Here is a 20,584-nt window from a genome sequence, read left to right on the forward strand (position 1 = left end):
ACAACAACTTGGTTTTGCAAGTCAATTCAATCTGCTATTTTTGTCTTTGGAGAAAAGTTGACATAACTTATAAAGTCAAGTTATAATAGTTTAACTTAAGTTAAAGTTACATAACATATATGTTGATCGGACAAAAATTATGCATATTTTTTACAATTTAATAACACATTAGTCATACAAGAAATATAGTTTTAGTTGCAATGATGTTGTAAGAACTATCAGTTTGATCTACTGGCTCTCATGTAGTCAGAGCAGCTCCCATTACATTGGTAAGCAAATGTTAAACAGGATGTCCAAGCCACACCTTTTCAACCCAGTTCACTGGGTCCAAATCCCGAAAATACTGCACAATAAACTTGTACTTATACATTGTCCACAATGTCCTTTTCTCTGTTTATAATCTTCAGTATTAAGAAAAGCATATAGTTTTGGATTTGTTTTTAAGATTACATCTGTGATATATCAGCGTTTTAGGCTCAGTCCTTTGTGTATTTGATTTCAGGCTTGATGCGGTCTCGCGTCAGAGGGGCAGATGCAGCCACAGCCAATGTACTGACCTTCCTTGACAGCCACTGCGAGTGTAATGAGCACTGGCTGGAGCCCCTACTGGAAAGGGTTGCTGAGGTCAGCCAGTTTTTTTTCACTTTTTGTATTTTCTCTTTCACACAAGCACAAAAATTCTGGGTCTTACAAATTATCTTTTGGGTTTTGGAGTCTGTAATAAAGTATGCTTATTACAGCAGTGGATGTTGTATTGCTCAATGTGACTGCAAACATCAGGCCAGAATAGTAAAACAGAAGCAGTGATGAAAGTTTTCTTTAGTCAAACTTTTTAAAAGTGCAGAATTTACTCACAGCGGCCTGTCGTCTGACCTGTTTGCATCCCACCCTGCTGTATATTGCCAACAATTCTCAACCAAGCCATAAGGAAAAGTCAGGGATGTAAACTAAACGGTCCAACGCTGTGTTCATAAAACATACAGTACAGAGATAAGACCTTGGTGTGTGCGAATGCAAGCAGTTACACCCAATGACAAATGTGCAAGTCCGGTTTGGATCAGGATCATAAGTTCATACTATCACACAACTGCATACTAATTTAACACCGACCTTAAAACAATGTTTGCTTTTGGTTCCTTAGGCACACGCAATTACTGTGTTTGATGTCCACTCAGTACAGTAAGATAAAAAAGGCAGCAGAAATTGCAGGCATAAAGGTTGTCAGAGGTTTCATAACCTCATTTATATTGTAAGATGTTCATTTCCAGTTGGGTAACCCAGAAAAGATAATAATCAGATTGTGGAGTTGGTGACCCCCGAATTTATCAGAGCGTTTCATAATGATGTTTATATCAAATGTGCATTAAACATTGCCCTGCTTACGCTAAACTTAAAATGGGGTCTGGAACTGTCACTGCTTATGAATGCTGAAAGTAAATGTTACCGTTTTTCAGTTTCCCTCATTGAAATCCAGGTTATTGTATTAAAAGCATAACAATTTTAATGAAGAATATTTTTTTAGGCTAAGGGCCAGACTTGCTAATAGCGCAAACCATCATTTTGGCATTAAAAAAGGACGGGATGTAATAAAAATGCGCATTGGATCATTAGCACTGACAAGGTGTGGTCTAGTTATTTTTGCCACTGACCTTATTGCATATGTATTTATAGGAGTTTCCCTTTCAGATGCAAAATTTGGGATATTTAAATGATTCATGAAATGCGATTTACTAATGTTTGCACATTTGTTATTGCTAGGATTTGCGCCGTTATTTAACGTTGAAAAAGGATGTCTTAAATCATTTTGTGTTTGAAGTTAAGCAATTGTTGCTGATAGAAGTGGAATCTCAGAAAGCGTGTGTACAAGGCAGAGGATTTTTTAACACGTAACAGTTTATTTGGAATGACAGAGGAACATATTATTCAAATATATTGTTTGCCAAGTTTTTTTATTTGCTGGAGGAGTCACACAACACCAGATGTTCCAAAACTTCTTGTAACCCTTAATTGAGTGTGTTTCAAAGAGCATCTTGTGCACTTCAATGTAAACATAGTTACCTGTTGACCTAGACTGTTTCATCATTTTAAATTCCAGATTTTCAATATGAAACTATTTTGAGTTAAGTAGATCAGAACAAGAGTCTATCATAAGTTTAAACTGACATTAGCCACTTTTCCACTTGTTGCAGCCACTTAGTCATAATCAGGTTAATTTTTTCCACATTTATACTGTGACAGAATTCACCTTTATTAAAAACACAGTCTAAGGGTGCACTCACACTATCCAAACCAAACCATGCCCCAGCATGATTGTCCCCCATCCCTACTCCCCCAGAAGCACGCACTCACACTGTACTTTTATCGATCCGAGCCCAGGCGCGCTTTCGTCGTTAGGATGCGATTGTTTTGAACAAAGCAGGAAGTAAAGCGCTCTCTTAACACTGGAACCCATTGTAATGTTAAAGGAATAGTCTACTCATTTTCAATATTAAAATATGTTACTACCTTAACTAAGAAGAGTTGATACATCCCTCTATCATCTTAGTGCGTGCATGTAAGCGCTGGGGCGCGCTGCGACACTTCGATAGCATTTAGCTTAGCCCCATTCATTCAACGGTACCACTCAGAGATAAAGTTAGAAGTGACCAAACACATCAACGTTTTTCCTATTTAAGCAGGTAGTTATACGAGCAAGTTTGATGGTACAAAATAAAACGTAGCGCTTTTCTAAGCAGATTTAAAAGAGGAACTATATTGTATGGCGGAACAGCACTTTTGGGAGTACTTCGACTCGGCGCAGTAACACCCTCCCTCTCCCATTATGAGAGGGAGAAGGGGAGCGGATTTTTCAGGCGAGTTGAAGTACTCCCAAAAGTGCTGTTCCGCCATACAATATAGTTCCTCTTTTAAATCCGCTTAGAAAAGCGCTACGTTTTATTTTGTACCATCAAACTTGCTCGTATAACTACTCGTCTTAAATAGGAAAAACGTTCTAACTTCTAACTTTATCTCTGAGTGGTACCATTGAATGAATGGGGCTAAGCTAAATGCTATCGAAGTGTCGCAGCGCGCCCCAGCGCTTACGTGCATGCACTAAGATGATAGAGGGATATATCAACTCTTCTTAGTTAAGGTAATAACATTTTAATATTGAAAATGAGTAGACTATTCCTTTAAGTCTGTGTTTTTTTTTTATCCGGGGTCATATGGTGCACAATGACACACAGCCCTCTCACATGCCTATCATATTGCTTAGCTGACTTCCTGCGCTTGAGCCCAAGTGAACCGTGTTCCACGTGCACCATAAGGCCCCAAATAAACTTGTTAGAAACCTGGAAAATTATGTATGTTTTCTGACCTTGTTAATAAATTGGTCATTATGTCAGCATTGTCTTTTATCTATTGATTTCTCATGGACTGGATTTATATTCTAATGTTTAAGAAATAGTTCACACCCCCCCAAAAAAGAAAGTTCTATCATAATTCAGTCCACATTCATGTCATTCCAAACCCATATAATTTTTTTCTTCACTGTCTCTTTAATTCAGAAGTGAGGGTATTATTGGGTTTCTTTGATTTACTCGGGGTGTCCTAGAAGTGTCACATTGAATAATGAGAAATGAGTTAGAAGCAATATATTTGTATTTGGTGTTAAATGCTGCTTCTGAACTCTCTTTTTCTTGGGAATTATCTCATATTTCTTTACCTGGCTTGAATGCTTCAGTGGTGTGTCAGCGAAACTCACCAGATTAATGGGATTTTCATAGGTATTGCTTGCTGATTCGTCACAGCAGTTCTGTGGACATTTTCATAATTCCTCCATCAGCACTAGGACTTTCACTTCAATTTTGGTTTTATTTTTATCGTCTTTGATAAAAACATCAATGTAATGTCTTCAAAGAACATGCTGTCTAGATTACTGAACAGATAACATTTGTTGTTCATTAATGTGTGTTTTTGTGCTGTCTTTTTTATTGAACCCTGCTTTGGATCATTTGGTTTATTGATATTCTTTCGGCAGGATAAGACTCGGGTTGTTTCACCCATCATAGATGTCATTAACATGGACAATTTTCAGTATGTTGGAGCATCTGCAGATCTTAAAGGAGGTAAATACTTTGTTTTTGCATTGCTGTGGAATAGTGTGAAGCAACAATTTATAATTCAATCCAATCAGAAGTGATCATCTTTTCTTAAAGTAGCAGTCTAATAGCAGTAGTCAACATGTTATTTCACAATATTGATTTTAATGATTGATAGGCTAAGCATAAATGCATGTTTGTGTTTAGAATGAGGGAATTATTGCAGACAATGTGGCAAAAGTATATGTAAAGGTCTCTTTGCTATGGAAATCGTTTGATAGTCTAAAATAATGTGGAAATAGTATTTCCCTGTTTGTTCCACTGTGTTTTATAAAGCAGCATGGGTTATAAATATCATCTTATTTATATTTTCTCTTTTTCAGCACATATTGCTGTATTTAAGCGAGAGCTTTGTCTGGCTGTTAACCAGCATTCAGATGCTTTAAGACATATGACATGTCTCTGTACTTTAATGGCCTGTTTGGCATTTTTACCCTCTCTCAGTGCTTTACTGCATACTGCACAGTTTATACTGTATATACAGTCTATTTTTATTATGTGAGCCATTGTCTCACGCAACATTACACACTTTAAACATTAAAATGCTTTATTGTAGTGACGTGATCTCAATATTGAATGGTTATTTATGGTGCTTACAAAGCAATATATTTTTTTGAAAATGTTCACGGTTTACGGTACATTTGGCAGATATTGTTGGTCATTCTGTATTTCATGCATATGCAATATTTGGCATACATGGTGCATGCTGGAGCAATACAAGTAGCATGCTGCTCTCAAATGGCAAATCATCAATATGCTCCCCTCTTCTGACACATGGCTGGGTTTTATTTAGCCAGGGTATGAATCAGACTGGTTTCCATTCTTTTTCTAGGTTTTGATTGGAATCTAGTTTTTAAATGGGACTACATGACTCTGGAACAAAGACGGGCACGGCAAGGAAACCCCATTGCTCCTATCAAGTAAGAACTGTATCTCTAAATATCTCTGTTGGGTGATTCTCACAAAATCAAGATTAAGAAGGTGTCCAGCATCAGATTTTTTAATTAAATTTTTTGCACATATAAGATTAAGGTCTGAACTTACTATTACCATTATTTTAAAGGATTTAAAAAGTGTTTCCTATAGAATTATTTACATTTTTTAGATTATCATTATCAAAAATGATCATCATTACCGCAACATGATATTACATTAAATATATGCATTAACAAACTTATGTTTCGATAATGAGAACTAAAAAGTTGTCTAGGTACTATGACAAACAAAATTTTAACTTTTATCTGTAGAGAAAAAATAAGAAGTGCTTACCGGGTTACCATATTGAGTGTCACAGTCAATTATGTCCCTTCCAACAACATTTTTTTAAAAATGTTAGTTCATTGAGGGCTTAAACAATGATTGAAAATTGTTGCGGAGGATGAGAAAATTGGTCTTGGACACATTTGCATATTATTGTCTCTATATTTACCAATGATCACCAAATACCACATGTTTCTTTACAGTAAATGTTTATAGTATAATACGCAGTGAAGCTTTTAATTTTATTATAAATTTTCCATGTCAACGAACCCAAATCCAGTAATGCGGTAATGAACATTTTTCCCTTAATGTGGAAAAAACAACAAATTTGGTTTGTATGATGTCATTTGAAGTCATGTGCAAAATAGTACATGAAGAGATGTTTTTGTAACTGTATGCTGCTTATTTTGATCACATTTACTTTTGTATCAAAATGTTTTATGACACCTCATAAGATAACAGGGTTCCCGCGGGGTCTTAAAAAGTCTAAAATTCAGAATGTTAAATTTAAGGCCTTAAAAAGTCTTAAAAACACCCAGATTTTTATCCCAGGTCTTAAATTTAATTTACCCAAGTCTTAAATTTCTTACCTCTTTTCATTCCCAAAAAGCGTTGTCCGCAGAAAATAAAATAATTTAAAACGGCGAAGAACTAACTTAATCAGTAGCGGAGGCAGAAAGTGTATGATGGTGGGTCTCTAAAAAGAAACGTTCCGCCCTTTGTCATAACCACGCAAATCGTGCCATAAGCTATATTTCAGGTGTTGTGATCCGACTTTATACTGTGTGGGTTTGGCGAGAAACAATCCTTAAACTTAGTTTTGTATAAGCAAAAATCTTTTTCGGGGTAATTTAGAAGCCCGTGGCTTACCTGAGCATTTGCAAGGTTCTGAAACATAGAAGACACAGAAGCGAACAAAAATCAATGCTGCTTTATTGAAAATCAACTTAAACAGTCGGGCCGTCGAGTCACGAGCCACCAACAGCGAGTCAACTTTAGTGTTACACAGTTTTATATTTTAGACTTTAATATTTCTCTGCTGCAATGCACTCGAAGCTAACGCGCTTTCCCTCAGCTCTCCACAAACACCAGCGATTAGCAGACGCAGACGGAAAGCAAGAAAGTACCGTAATAAACCATATATTTCAAAAAAGTGCAATTGTCTTTAAGAACAATTCAAACTTTTTGATGGCGCAAATGCTTCAGGAGTTACGGTTAAATGAATAGCGGTAGAATCAGAGCCCTTTCGCATAGGCAGGCTGCTGCATCGCCTGGTTTATTTAAGTTAACTGAGCATTACATTCGCAAGTCATAAGCATATTACAACAAATAACGATTAACTAAGAATAAAAATCAATATTTTCAAGTTAATATTCTGAAATAAGACAGTCTTTATGAGTTATACATCTTAGAAATGCGACCCTTCGAAGGCTACAGCCTTGGGATTGAGAAACGGTCTTAGTGGATAACGTTAGCAACGCATATCAAACAGCCTTTTAATGGTAAATTTCATTTTCTTAATGCAGATTCATCCCTTATTGTGTAATTAGAGAGGCTTTTAAACCTGATGGCGGTATATAGTGCATATTTATGCATAAAACGTATGGGTGGAATGTTTTTTTGGCTCTGTGATTCTGTATTCAATTAAATGCAATACATTAATTTATTATTAACTTGTATTAATAAAATGCATATATTAATGCTTTTAGGGATTAATAATAATTGAAAGTGATCTTTTGTTCTTTGTATATTTATAAACAGGCACAAGATATATACACAGCACACAGTCAGTTGTACATTAAACATGATGGGGTGGTTTCCCGGGGCAGGAATTAGCTTACACCAGGACTAGGCCTTAGTTCAATTATGACATATAACTAGTTTTAATAAACATGCCTTACTAAAACCATTACTTGTGTGCATTTTGATGTATTTTAAGATATGTCAGTGCAAATTGTTTTCAAGTTTGGAAAGCTCTTATCCCTGTCTGGGAAACCTCCCCTATAAGCTTACGTACTACAGAGTGCGATGCATTTTAAAGCTTTAAAGTTGTATGAGGCAGTGTAAAACTAGGCACAAACCAGTAGCTGACCATAGTAACTGATCTAATATTAGTGAATTTTATTTGTCAAAAAACATTGTTGATAGAATTTTATAAAAATACTACTTACACATATTAGTGATGTATAAATATTGTAAATCAATGCATTTCTTGACTATTAATTAAGAAAAATCACAGCTCTTTGCCTCTAACTCAATGTATTTCAATGGCTCACTATGAGCCATTTTTGGGCTTCTATTGTCAGAAGTCTCTTCCTAAAGGGCTATGGGTAAAATTTGTCGGCGCCAACACTCGCGGTCTAATAGAGTTAAGCATAATGCATTTCCATGTATTTTAATTATCTGTTTTAAAACTGCGTTCATTTTATATTTTTCTATAACTGAATCAATAAAAATAGAATGTTTTAAGAATTTCTGAGATCATTTGAATGCTTCTAGTAATGTGTTGTGTTGGTCTTAAATTTTACTCATAATGGTCATAAAAGGTCTTAAAAAGGTCTTAAATTTAACTTGCTGAAACCTGCAAGAACCCTGGTCTAATTTTGCGAGAATCACCCTGTTGCAAATGCTTTGGACTGTGTGATGGAAAAATTTTACTTCAAATATCTATTTAGGTTTTCTTCATTCATGCTACATGGCGATACAGAGGAAAACAGTTCCACGAAAAGGGTCTTTAAATGCACACGCTGATGATGAAACTGCTAATTATTTCCGTTTTGTCAGCACAATAAAACAATCTCCTAAAGTTCTCGTCGTAGCAAAACAACAGGCTTTGTCCGAGCAGCCCATGTGCTCGCCTGCTTGCTTGTAAAATGGCCCTGCCTCCAGGGAGTGACTCATTGTGTATAATTAACTGCTTGAAAGGGGCAGAAAGCGAATAGCAGGAAGTAAAGCGAACCAAATGGCAAATTGAAATTTCACGTTGTAGCAATGCACCGTCCATGCAATCGCTATGCTGCAAGTACATTAAAAGTACATTAAGCTAATAAACAATGCAGTGCCATTCTGGGATGTGCAGTACACAAGTCTTCATGACACAGCACTCTGCAGCCTCTTTTAATGAGTCTAGTGTTGTTTAATGACTTTGTTTATGAGACTGTGATCAGATCGCACAATCACAGACTGCAATGATCACAAGGTTTTATTAAGTGCCAAATGGCCACTGAAACAAAATACATCACCAGCGGTGTGAATAATAACTGTGGTAATGATTGGGAAATGAAAAACTGACTTTAATTTGTGCTTTGCTTACCATTTAGTTTACTTGGGGGCCCTTTTGTATAGATTTTTGTAATAATAAACAACATTTCTGTTTGATCATTTTCAAATTTATTTCATTAATCCATTTCATATTTTGTTGAACTTAATTTACGTTTCTCAGGACACCAATGATTGCCGGAGGTCTTTTTGTAATGGACAAGGACTATTTCGAAGAGCTCGGGAAGTACGACATGATGATGGATGTGTGGGGCGGTGAGAATCTCGGTGAGTGAAGGCATTATTTCTCCCCATGCCAAGCTGTATTTCATTTCTTGCACTGTGTTGTTAAGTGGTATAAGTTGGTGACAGCTGGCTGAATCCCCAGCAGATATGTAGTGTATGGGACTTGCACACAGTTTGTGCACCAATTTTTTTGTCACCTAGTTATATAAAGAATTGACCGCTAACAGTGACAATAATATTTGATTGTCATACCATTGAAAGATCAAACCAGATGTTTAAAGAACACCATTTATCCGATTCACGGTTTTACATTTTCTTTGGTGTGTAAGTGTATTAGTACATGTTAATGATTTGCAAAAGGTACATACCTTAACGTAAATGATGACGTGAGTTATTGTCTCCAACATAAATTTATTTTCTTGGAATACAACAAACACACGGATTATAGGCAACGGTTTACTTCCTGGAATTGGTAATGTAGACAAGACCGACATTATCATAATTCCTCCCGCTTCGGACTCAGCGTGTAAGTTAATTCATTTTAGCATTGCATTGTGACCATATTTTTCAAACATGGGAAGGAGTGTCACGTTTCCGGCTGACGTCAGAGGTATTCGGGCCAATCACAAAGTTCATATTAGCTGGCCAATCAGGGACATTGCTTTTCAAATCGATAAGTTTTTAACATGAATCAGTGCGTTTCAGGAAGAGAGGGAAATCTGGAGCTACAAAAATGTATGGTATGTGGAAAATAATGTGTTTTTTGAACCATAAAACACGCAAACACATTATATTATACCAAATACACAAAATAACGTTGTTTTTTAGCAATGAAATGGGTGCCCTTTAAAGAAATCAAACCAAGTATAGAGTAATAGCCAAGTATAAGCCAACATTGGCTTAACTTAGCACTTTCCTGTATACGTTACATTATTACTACGCTCGCTTGTACGGTTTATTATTAGCCGCTGTATTCTTCTGCTTATATTATCTATCGATTTTTCTGTGTTTTCCCCTATATCTATTCATGTAAAGCTGCTTTGAAACAATTAACAAATGAAAAGCGCTATATAAATAAAATTTAATTGAATTAATGATGAATGGCTAAAATACCAAATTTTCTTTGAGCGTTACATGCTGGGTTATTTTCAGTCATAAAGGGACCTACCGGACACGTTGAGATGTATGTTAACCTATGTTGAAATTAATCCAGCATTTCAGATTGTAATTATGTATATCACAACAGCAGCATGGCCTTATATATTCATTACATTGCCTTATTACACGGCTCTCTGGAATGCTTGATTCTGATTGGTCAGTTGAGACATTTGCAGGTTCGTTCTTTTCAAATAATAACCGCTCCAAAGTAATAACGCATAGCCGGTACTACTTGTACGAGTAAAATTGCTCCCCGCCAATAAAGATCAATAAAGATTACTGTTTGGTGCCATCTTGTGACAAACACTGGACAACCACGACAAGACACAGACAGCTACTGAGACTGAACTTGACAAAATAGAGCATGACAGCTACGAAGCCAACACACAAAAAAAATACAGAATGGGCATTAAAACTTCTCAAAGACTGGTTAAAAGAGAAAAAATGGAGACAGACAAGTATGAAGCAGAGGATCTTAATAAGGTATTACGATCATTTTATGCATCTGTGCAAAGTTTCGCGGAAGGATAAAAATGTTAATTTAAAACAAATATGCCAATAAAATGTTTCAAATTCATATTCATGTCCGGTTTTTTTCTTATGTGACAAGTAGCCGTGTAATAAGCGGGATAATGTAGAGGCAGCTGGTAGTTATCAGGAAAAAAGCCCCTTCAGTGTGATACAAGACCTGATCACACTGTCGGGGCTTATTTCCCAATAACTACCGGCTGCCTCTACATTATCCTTACTTAAAATGTGTAGTGCCTGATGTTTTTTCTGAAGATGACACTTGGTTTGTTAGGTTTTTAATGCAATGAAATTAATACATTTTTCAAGTATCCCAAAACTTGGTGAGGCCACTGTAAAAAACCACTGATAAGAGATTATGATACTTTTATCAATAGATGATATGAGAATACTGTACCTTACTCAGCCAAAACTTAATGTGCCCATTGAAGGGGTAATTCAGGTCAGCACTGCAGTTATTGCTTTTTATATCATTATCGAAGAAACTTAAACTAGTGGTGAATGTAGACTATAAGAAGTGCACTGTGAAGTAAGGTTTTTAGATTCTGGCATTAAAGTCCAAATCATGATGGATTGTGAGAAATGTCGTGATTCATTCCACAAACACAGCACTTTTCTCAACTGTGGTGGTGGTGATGGAAAAGGTTACGAAGGTTCCAGAAACGATGCCGTCTGACTGGAAATTGCTTTCTGTTTGCATGTGTGTTTATTTGAGGTCTGTGAAAACTCGGCTGTTTTACAGAGCGGCAGCAGCATCTGTTTATGACATGATTGTTGGGTTGTTTGTACTTGTGTCTGGTTTTATTGGAAGTCACAAGCTTGCAATTATGAGTTTTGGCATTTTGGTGCATTTTCCGAAACTTTCTTGTGTTTAGGTAGTTGAGTAATAGTGTAGTGGTTTTGGTGTCTATGTGTCTTAATAAATCTGGCTGTTGTTGTGCTCCTCAGAGATCTCATTTCGCGTGTGGCAATGTGGAGGGAGTTTGGAGATCATCCCCTGCAGTCGAGTGGGTCATGTCTTCAGAAAGCAACATCCATATACTTTCCCAGGAGGCAGTGGAACTGTGTTTGCAAGGTATCCGCTATATAATTTACGTTAGCTTAAATGTTGTCTATTGAACATTATAATGTAAACACTACATGAATAAATAAGTTTAAATAAATATTGTTTTAAACACAAACCTTGGAAGGCAAATAGTATAAATAGTTAAATGGACTACTTGCACAGAGCCTTGTGACATACAGTACTTTAAACTGTTTACAATGTGGCATAGCTGCCTATGAAACTGATATAACTGTGAACTATGAAATACTGTCATGTCATTATTGCTATATGTCCAAAGGTAAATGCACCTCTTTCAGCAAATAGCTACATGTAGAACGCAGCATGAAAATATATGATGCTTAATGCATATGTGCTTTATTCTATTCTGTTTAATTTGTTCATAGAAAATTTAACAAATGCAAAAACAATAATTTGCAATCATTGCATAGTATAATGTCTTTAAATATATATGAAATATAAACAGAAAATGAGATGCACCGTTATTAAGAAGGATAAAAATGCATATAAGAGGTGAATTTCAGCTGATTCAAGATATGTCACTTTAGCCACAAACATGATTCATTGTTTTAACTAGGAAACTAAAAAGTAGAAATGATCTGCCATAATGAATACATTTCAGCTTATTACACGGCTCATTGAAATGCTTGATTCTGATTGGCCAGTCACGACATTTTCAGGTATGTTATTTCCATATAACAACCGCACAAAACTAATAACACACGGTAACCCAGATGCAGCAAATCCTTTTGACAGGTACAGTTTAATATTACACAAAAATGTTTATTTTTGTAAATATTATATTTACAAATGATTAAACCAAATAGCATATTTGTGACTTGTCTTATCTTAAAACTGAAAATAAACAGGGTTTTCTTATGGAAGGTCTGCATTCATTACAAATTAGCTAATAAAATATTTCAAATCAATATTTAATATTTCGTACCATACTTATGAGGTAAATAGTTGTGTAATAAGTGAGATAATGTGCAGGCCGTCCCGTCGGTTGTTATTGTGAAATAAGCCCCATTTTGTGTGATACAAGACCGACGGCTTCGGTTCGGGTCCCGTTTACACAGTCGGGGCATAATTCTGTGATACAAATGGCAGCTTATACATTATCCCTTAGATGTAGATGCGCAGAATGCTCAATATATAATATATATAACATAGGCAATATAGACCGCAGAAGTAGTTCTTTTGTCCATTATAAATGCTTTTTCTGAAGACATCGTACAGTAAAACATGTTCAAATCACTTTAACTTTTCTTAAATGGCTTATTTTGCTGATGCTACCCTTATATAAAAGCAATATAAGACCCCATAAGTCTGATCAAGAGCAATACCGTAGCTAAAGAACACAGTGGTTCTTCAGTATAGTTTAGTTCGAGTGCTCCACTCAGTGGTTGAATGGAGTACTGCAGCTATAGTAAGCAGTAACCAATCACCCGTCATGTGTTACAGAAGTCCATTAGTGCTGAAATTAGACTCTGGGATAATGAAGTGCTGGATGTTTTTCTCATTAGTATCTCCATATTGAATGTGTCATTTACTTTACTCTCTACAGAAACACCAGACGAGCGGCAGAGGTTTGGATGGACGATTTCAAGAACTTCTATTACGCTGCTGTCCCATCAGCTCGTAACGTGCCTTATGGCAAGTAAGTGTGCATTTATCTTAATTTATATGAATGGCATTGAACAAACCCATGACTGTAAATGATGATGTCCCACTCTAAAAAACATGCTGGGTTATTTATAATAACAGCGTTGGGTCAAAAAAGGACAAGTTCAGCCTTTTGTTGAAATTTTGGGTCAAATATAAACATTTTCTGGGTTAGCCCCCAACGGCTGTCCCTTTTTGACCCAACGCAGGGTTGAAAATAACCCGTGTATTTGCTGGAGTCTAGGCTTTTTTGGCATATACAGATTGCGAGATTTCAGTTGTTTGATGTTTATACCACTGAAATAAATAAATGATTAGCTCTGTGTGACTGATTTGACTTTGTTCCAGCATTCAAAGCAGGCTAGAAATGAAGAAGAGATTAGGGTGCAAACCTTTCAAGTGGTACCTGGAGAACGTCTATCCTGAGCTACGGTTAGTGTGAAACCTAAATATGATATATGTAGCTGTCGGGATCACTTTATTCCTGTTTACACCTGGTTTTTAAGGGGACATTTAACAAGGCTTCTTTAAAATGTGAAATTAATCTTTGGTGTCCCCAGAATACGTATGTGAAGTTATAGCTCAAAATATCATAAAGATAATTTATTATAGCATGTTAAAATTGCCACTTTGTAGGTGTAAGCAGAAATGTGCCATTTTTGGGTGTGTCCTTTAAAATGCAAATGAGCTGATCTCTGCGCTAAATGGCAGTGTCGTGGTTGGATAGTGCAGATTAAGGGGCTGTATATCCCCCTTCTGACATCACAAGGGGAGCCAAATATCTATTAGCTATTTTTTCACATGCTTGCAGACCAAAACTAAGTTACTGGGTTGATCTTTTTCACATTTTCTAGGTTGATAAGCACTGGGGACCAAATTATAGCACTTAAAGAGTCAGATTTTCATGGTATATCCCCTTTAATGTTATTTTGGATGATCTGATCACAGGTGGTCAAATTGCTGTGTACACCTGGTATCCTAACATTTAAACATTGATCATAAACCTGTTGTTTATGTATAGCTGTTAGATGTACATTGAAATGCTGTCTGTATCAATGATTTCTGTGGGATTGTTATTGGACTGTTATTTTCATAATGCTAAATTTTTGTAAGATGTACATCAGCAAACATTGATAACAAAAATATATTTAAAAGATCTTCCTGTATATAATCAGAACTGTTCAGTGAATTCATCATTACAGTACATGCATTACTACCACTGTACTAAAACCGTAAAAAAGAGCTCTAACTTTTGGTTGAGACCACTTGTTTTACTCTTGTAACCGATTTAAAGATTCAAAGTCTTTATTTTGTAAAATGTGTATGTGTTTAAAGTTTTTTCTTACATAGTACTTTTACATAAGCAGTAAATGTGTGTAAGTTAATTTAATCATATGTAAATGTAGTTCCTAACTTTTCGTGTGTTGTTTAGGGTACCGGATCATCAGGACATAGCATTTGGGGCACTACAGCAGGGCCAGAACTGTTTGGATACACTGGGACACTTTGCTGATGGTGTAGTGGGGGTGTATGAATGTCACAACGCTGGGGGCAATCAGGTATCATTCAGGGCTCAGGTACTGAACAGTCTTATGTGTGATGTGACAGCACTGGTGATGGACACATTACTGTGAGTTTGGGTTATTTGAGAGGAACAATTCCCTTACGGTGGGTGACATACTTTTGTTATCGCTCCACAGTGCACATCTAAGGTTCAACACATCTATAAATATTCGTCTTTACGGTTCAAAAACTTTATCGGAACATTGCTCGTTTCATAATGTGTCCATAGTCTGTCTTTCTTAAATAAATGACAATTGAAGAGCTCAGATTCAAAACCCTTTAAAAGCATGTTTTCTTTTCATTTGGATTTCTTGTTAAATCCCAAAATCTTAATGGATTCTGCCAATAAACTGGTATTTTTGAATAGCTTGAGTCCGGGATTAAAGACGGGGAGCGCACAATTTCTGAAAAACACACTTGTAGCCAGTAAGGTGCGTGTCTACTACCAACATTATTGCCTGGGTTGCGGATGTGTGGGGCGGGTCTGTCAAAAGAAGGTCCAGATTCTATTGGGCTAGGGGCCTGATTGTTTAGGTGATTTCAAATATCAACACTGGCTTTCAAACATTGTGCACTTCGCCTTTAAGTGGATTTAAAGCAAAAGTATTTGATGAATGATAATATGTGCAGAGAGCATTCGGTTATCTCATTTTTGACAGAGGAGGCTTTTAGCGGCTTTTGCATCTGCATTCAATTGCATATTGCATTCAATTGTTGGTTGTATTTATAGGCAATTCTTTATATAAAGTGTATAAAGGAATATATAAGGTCATGTGAGACCATGTCTGTGAAAACCAAGTCATTTTTTGTGATTTACTGTTTGCTTCATTAAATCATCCTACAAAAAGAACATTCTGTGAAAATAAATGAAGAGTTTGGTTCCAAAACGCATTATATACATTTTGACTAATTTCGGTAAAACGTGTTTTCTATACCAAAAACGTGACAAGATGAAAACTACTATTTTCTGTTACAAACTTTCACATAGCAATTTAAGGTTAATCTATAATTGGATTTTCAAACATTTCTAATAAAAACTTAAAATCCATGACAAGTTTTTTTTTTCAAAATGCAATTGAATAAATATATAAATGTGCATTCATCTTTGCCATGTTATATTCATTTAGTTAACTAATTAAAAAAAGAAACATTAATGGCATTAATCAAAACACTTACTTTGTCATATTAAAGGAATATTCAATTTTCTTAAAAGAAAAATCCAGATAATTTACTCACCACCATGTCATCCAAAATGTTGATGTCTTTCTTTGTTCAGTCGAGAAGAAATTATGTTTTTTGAAGAAAACATTGCAGGATTTTTCTCATTTTAATGGACTTTAATAGAGCCCAACACTTAATACTTAACTCAACACTTAACAGTTTTTTTCAACTGAGTTTCAAAGGACTCTAAAAGATCCCAAACGAGGAATAAGGGTCTTGTCTAGCGAAACGATTGTCATTTTTGACAAGAAAAATAAAAAATATGCTCTCTTAAAACACAACTTTTCGTCTAGGTCCGGTCCAGCGTGACCTAACGTAAATGCGTAGTGACGTAGGGAGGTCACGTGTTACATATATAAAACGCACATTTGCGGACCATTGTAAACAATAAACTGACACAAAGACATTAATTAGTATCAGTTGACATACAACAACGTAGGAACGTCCTCTTTCAACATGCTTGTAAACACTGGGGCGTAGTTTCGCATACGTCATCCGTGACCTCTTGACGTCATGACGTATTGCGTGGGGTCACGCTGACGCATCACGACCGGATCTGGACGAAAAGTTGTGGTTTAAAAGAGCATATTTTCTATTTGTTGCGGTTTGGGAAAAAAAGGAAAAAAGATGACAGAATATGATGGCGGATTTTGCGTAAAATTAAGAATTTTGTTTTTAATAATGACCAGACACAATACTGATTTTGGTGGTAACTTTTTTTTTATTTAAAGGAGTTTATCACGTTTTTGAACCAAACTCTTCAAATATAACCTTGTCAAACAGTGAAATTAAAATTAAATCAATGATTGAAATCAGTTTGTTTATGATAATTAGATTATGTGACTTTAGCCTGAATTTCACAGGCAGGGTCATATACAGTTAGTAACTATTTCAACATTTTCCTTTAGTAAAACCCTTTTTTTTACCAGTTAATTTTTAAAAAACCAATTGATGTTTAACAGTATACATATTCCATGTCTCTCAACTGATGTGTTCATAAAAGCTTGCAGGCATTAAATATATACAAAAATAAATGTTATATGGTGTTTAACTCATCACACGGCAGAAATTTCCATACATTAGCTAAAATCAGCGCTTCATTATGCATACTATATAAATATGACCTTCTTTTGCTCATCTCTTTGTTCTTCACAGGAATGGGCATTGACTAAAGACAAATCAGTAAAGCATATGGACCTGTGTCTGACGGTGGTGGAACGCACCGCTGGATTGCAGATCAAACTGCAAGGCTGCAGAGAGAACGACAGTAGACAGGTGAAAGCAGACTGTGTATGACGGGAGGGGGTTGTAAAGTAGGAGGCTGCCATCCACATTTTTAACATCATGATGTTTGTTTCCAATGCAGAAATGGGAGCAGATCGACAACAACTCCAAGCTTCGACACGTGGGCAGCAATCTGTGCCTGGACAGCCGCAGCGCACGAAACGGCGGCCTGACGGTGGAGGTGTGCAGCCCTTCGCTTACCCAGCAGTGGAAGTTCACCCTCAACCTGCAACCGTAATTCGACGCCGCCAATCCCAGCCCTCCCCTTCTCACTCTCGGACAGCCCACACCGGGCTCACGCTCGCCCCCCTGTCCGGGCTCGGGGCCGCCACATCGCGGCCGCTCTGGCCTTCAAAGGCCACGGGGCACCGAAATCAGACAACAAAGTTGATGATGATGATTTCCATCTAAACTATATACCTCACCGTTTCATCATTTGTCCAGGTCTTGGAAAGTGAATCTAAGTCTCTAAACTTAATCGAAACCTTTTTTCGTCTCATTTCCAATGCGAGCGAAAAGGATGCTTTTCTTTCTCCTCTTTTTTTTTCACATTTTTACGATGGAGTTGACGTCTATCTTTTTATTTTTCTAGTCGCATTACCAATATTGTCGAATGTAATTACGTGTTTAACGGAGACTCCCAACCTGCGCTGTGATCGGACCGGATTTCGGATTTTTGAGTGCAGACAGTTTTAGTTTGGTTTGATTTCATTTGTGGGCTCATGGGATTTGGGGGTCGCGTTTGTTTCGTGTACTGTCACTTTAATTTTGGAGGACTTCAGCAGCCGTGTGTTTTCAAATTGCAGTGCACACACACTTCTTGAGTTTTATTTCTAGTTTCTATTCAATTGTCTGTTTGTCTTTTCTGTTGATTGTGCAATGTGCGGACTCAATCTGCTTCCTCTAAGCCCCTGGTGTGTTTTAAGGAGATCTGATGCATTGTACAGAACATGACTGTTGGATTCACATACTGTAGCACTGGCTGCTAACAATTCGGTGTTTATACTCGTCTTCAAACACGAATATGTGCTTCTCAGTCCCATTTTTCTCATTTATCATTAGTTTTTTGGTTTTAAGTAGCCTTTATTTATTTTCTTTGCAAAGTGTATTAGGTGAAAATAATCAAGGTAACTCCTAGCAGATGTGTGACACAAACTTTCCTCTCATTTTCACTTTTTTTTTGATCATGCACAGTTGGACTTGCAGTCCTAGAGGTTTTATTCTCAAGATTAATCGTGACTCTGGCCAAATGTGGCACATGATGTCATTACTTGAGCATCCTGTATCTCTTATGGTTACTGCCTTTTGTTATCAATGATACTGTAAAGAACATGTGAGGTGATTTTGTGTTGGTTTACAACTCAACCATTTGTTTCATCAAACAGAGAAAGGATCTGATATTGTGTGTCTGCCCATTCTCTCTCATTCATGCCCTTAAATATTTGCTTTCACAGATTATTGTGGTACTTCAGTTGTCACTGGTTAATCTTAACAGAACTAGTGTTACTGTAAATTCAATGGACAAGACAGCCTGTGTTGTGTGAAATCAAATCATTTAATCCATTTACCTGTCTTGCGTGTATACCTAAACTGGGATAAGCCGTAGCATTCTGACTAACTTATTGTAGGTATAGAAATCAAGACTAAGTGAGCCTCTGACTGACACTCGGTCAGCCTTTCTCATGTATCAGCAGTAAATGTTATGTTATTCTTAGACTTGTACATGTTTGAATCATCCACACAACCCTGTATTTTCACAGATATTCCAGTTCACCATCAGAAGATAACCAAAAAAAAACAAGATTTGGTTGGTTTTTCAGATTCATCGCAGTGAATCTGGGCATTGCCTTTAGGAAAGCAGTCAACCAACCTGTATCCTGTATTTTAGGGTCTGTGTTTTTTGTAGCGTCTTCAGGTTTCTTGTCAGCAGATTGGTCTGCTGCCCACTAGCACACGAACAGCGGAAACAACCCGGTAGATGTGGTCCACTCGTTGCCGTTTTGAATCCAGTTTCAAATGAGAAGCCAGTTAAATGGGATTGCCATCTAACAACAAGATGACAGTATTTGTGCAGTGCTATAATATTAAGATTTGTGCGCTGTGGGTTTTTGGAGAACGGCGCCAAATTAGGAGCAATATGTGATGGCTAATCGCATAATTGAATTGGACAAAATGTTTACATAGCACAGTGTGCCAAAGTCATTTGCTGTTTGATTGAAACATGGAAACACACCTCTATCCAAGGCTAAGACGGTTTAATATTCAGTAAATGAAGGACGTGTGACCCCACATGTTTTGATTTTTTTCCAAAAATCTCAATGTTGCATTCAACAGAAATGGAAACGGCTTGGGGTCAACGTTTGTAATCGTGTATATGTGTGTATATACGGTATGTATGTCCATGCATGTACATTTACACTCATTCGGTTGCAGTTATAGTGATTTGGTCAACTGTACAGCGCTTGTATTTGTTCATTGTTTTATAGATATTGCAAAAGGTTGAATGACTGAAAATAATTAACTTAAATAAAATTTATATACATAGCCAGTGTGTGCAGTAGTGTCACTTATAGTTTAACATAAAAAAAAAACATTTTTATTGTTGGTTTAAACAAAAAACTGATTCCTTATAGATGGAAAGAGAACTTCACCCATTTATTCACCCTCAAGTTGTTCCAAACTTATAAAAATTTCTTTGTTCTGCTGAATACAAAGGAATAATGTTTGTAAACAAGCACCATTCACAGGGCACCATTCACTTCCATAGTAGGAAAAAAAGAATCCTATTGAAGTGAATAGTGCCACAGATCTTTTTGGTTAATAGTTTTTAAATATCTTCATTTGTGTTCAGCAGAACAAAGAAATTTATACAGGTTTGATACAAGTTAAGGGTGAGAATTTTCAGTTTTAGTGAACTATTGTATCCCTTTAAGTGTTGCAGAGATTTATTTCTGTGTGTTTAGACATTAAAAGATTAGTCAATTTTCTTAAAAAAATCCAGATAATTTACTCACCACCATGTCATCCAAAATGTTGATGTCTTTCTTTGTTCAGTCGAGAAGAAATTAAGTTTTTTGAGGAAAACATTCCAGGATTTTTCTCATTTTAATGGACCCCAACACTTAAGTTTTAATGTAGTTTAAAATTGCTGTTTCAAAGGACTCTAAACAATCCCAAACGAGGCATAAGGGTCTTA

General features: G+C 36.3%; 1 protein-coding gene across 2 annotated transcripts in view; it reads left to right on the forward strand.

The window, feature by feature from the left end:
• galnt2 (UDP-N-acetyl-alpha-D-galactosamine:polypeptide N-acetylgalactosaminyltransferase 2) overlaps positions 1-19,932 on the forward strand; it is an 89,788-nt gene extending 69,856 nt beyond the window's left edge. The window contains exons 7-16 of one of the 2 annotated variants that reach the window (XM_065296798.2): positions 503-624; positions 4,022-4,109; positions 4,975-5,062; positions 8,845-8,948; positions 11,541-11,667; positions 13,223-13,315; positions 13,669-13,752; positions 14,753-14,897; positions 17,260-17,379; positions 17,471-19,932. In XM_065296798.2, coding sequence (XP_065152870.1) covers positions 503-624; positions 4,022-4,109; positions 4,975-5,062; positions 8,845-8,948; positions 11,541-11,667; positions 13,223-13,315; positions 13,669-13,752; positions 14,753-14,897; positions 17,260-17,379; positions 17,471-17,626 — 1,127 coding nt within the window. In that variant the 3' untranslated portion in view covers positions 17,627-19,932. The remainder of the gene's footprint in view (positions 1-502; positions 625-4,021; positions 4,110-4,974; positions 5,063-8,844; positions 8,949-11,540; positions 11,668-13,222; positions 13,316-13,668; positions 13,753-14,752; positions 14,898-17,259; positions 17,380-17,470) is intronic. The other variant, XM_065296797.2, reaches the window with a different exon arrangement.
• Positions 19,933-20,584: the final 652 nt, after the last annotated feature.

Source organism: Paramisgurnus dabryanus, chromosome 20, assembly GCF_030506205.2.
Source record: "Paramisgurnus dabryanus chromosome 20, PD_genome_1.1, whole genome shotgun sequence".
Lineage (NCBI taxonomy): Eukaryota > Metazoa > Chordata > Actinopteri > Cypriniformes > Cobitidae > Paramisgurnus > Paramisgurnus dabryanus.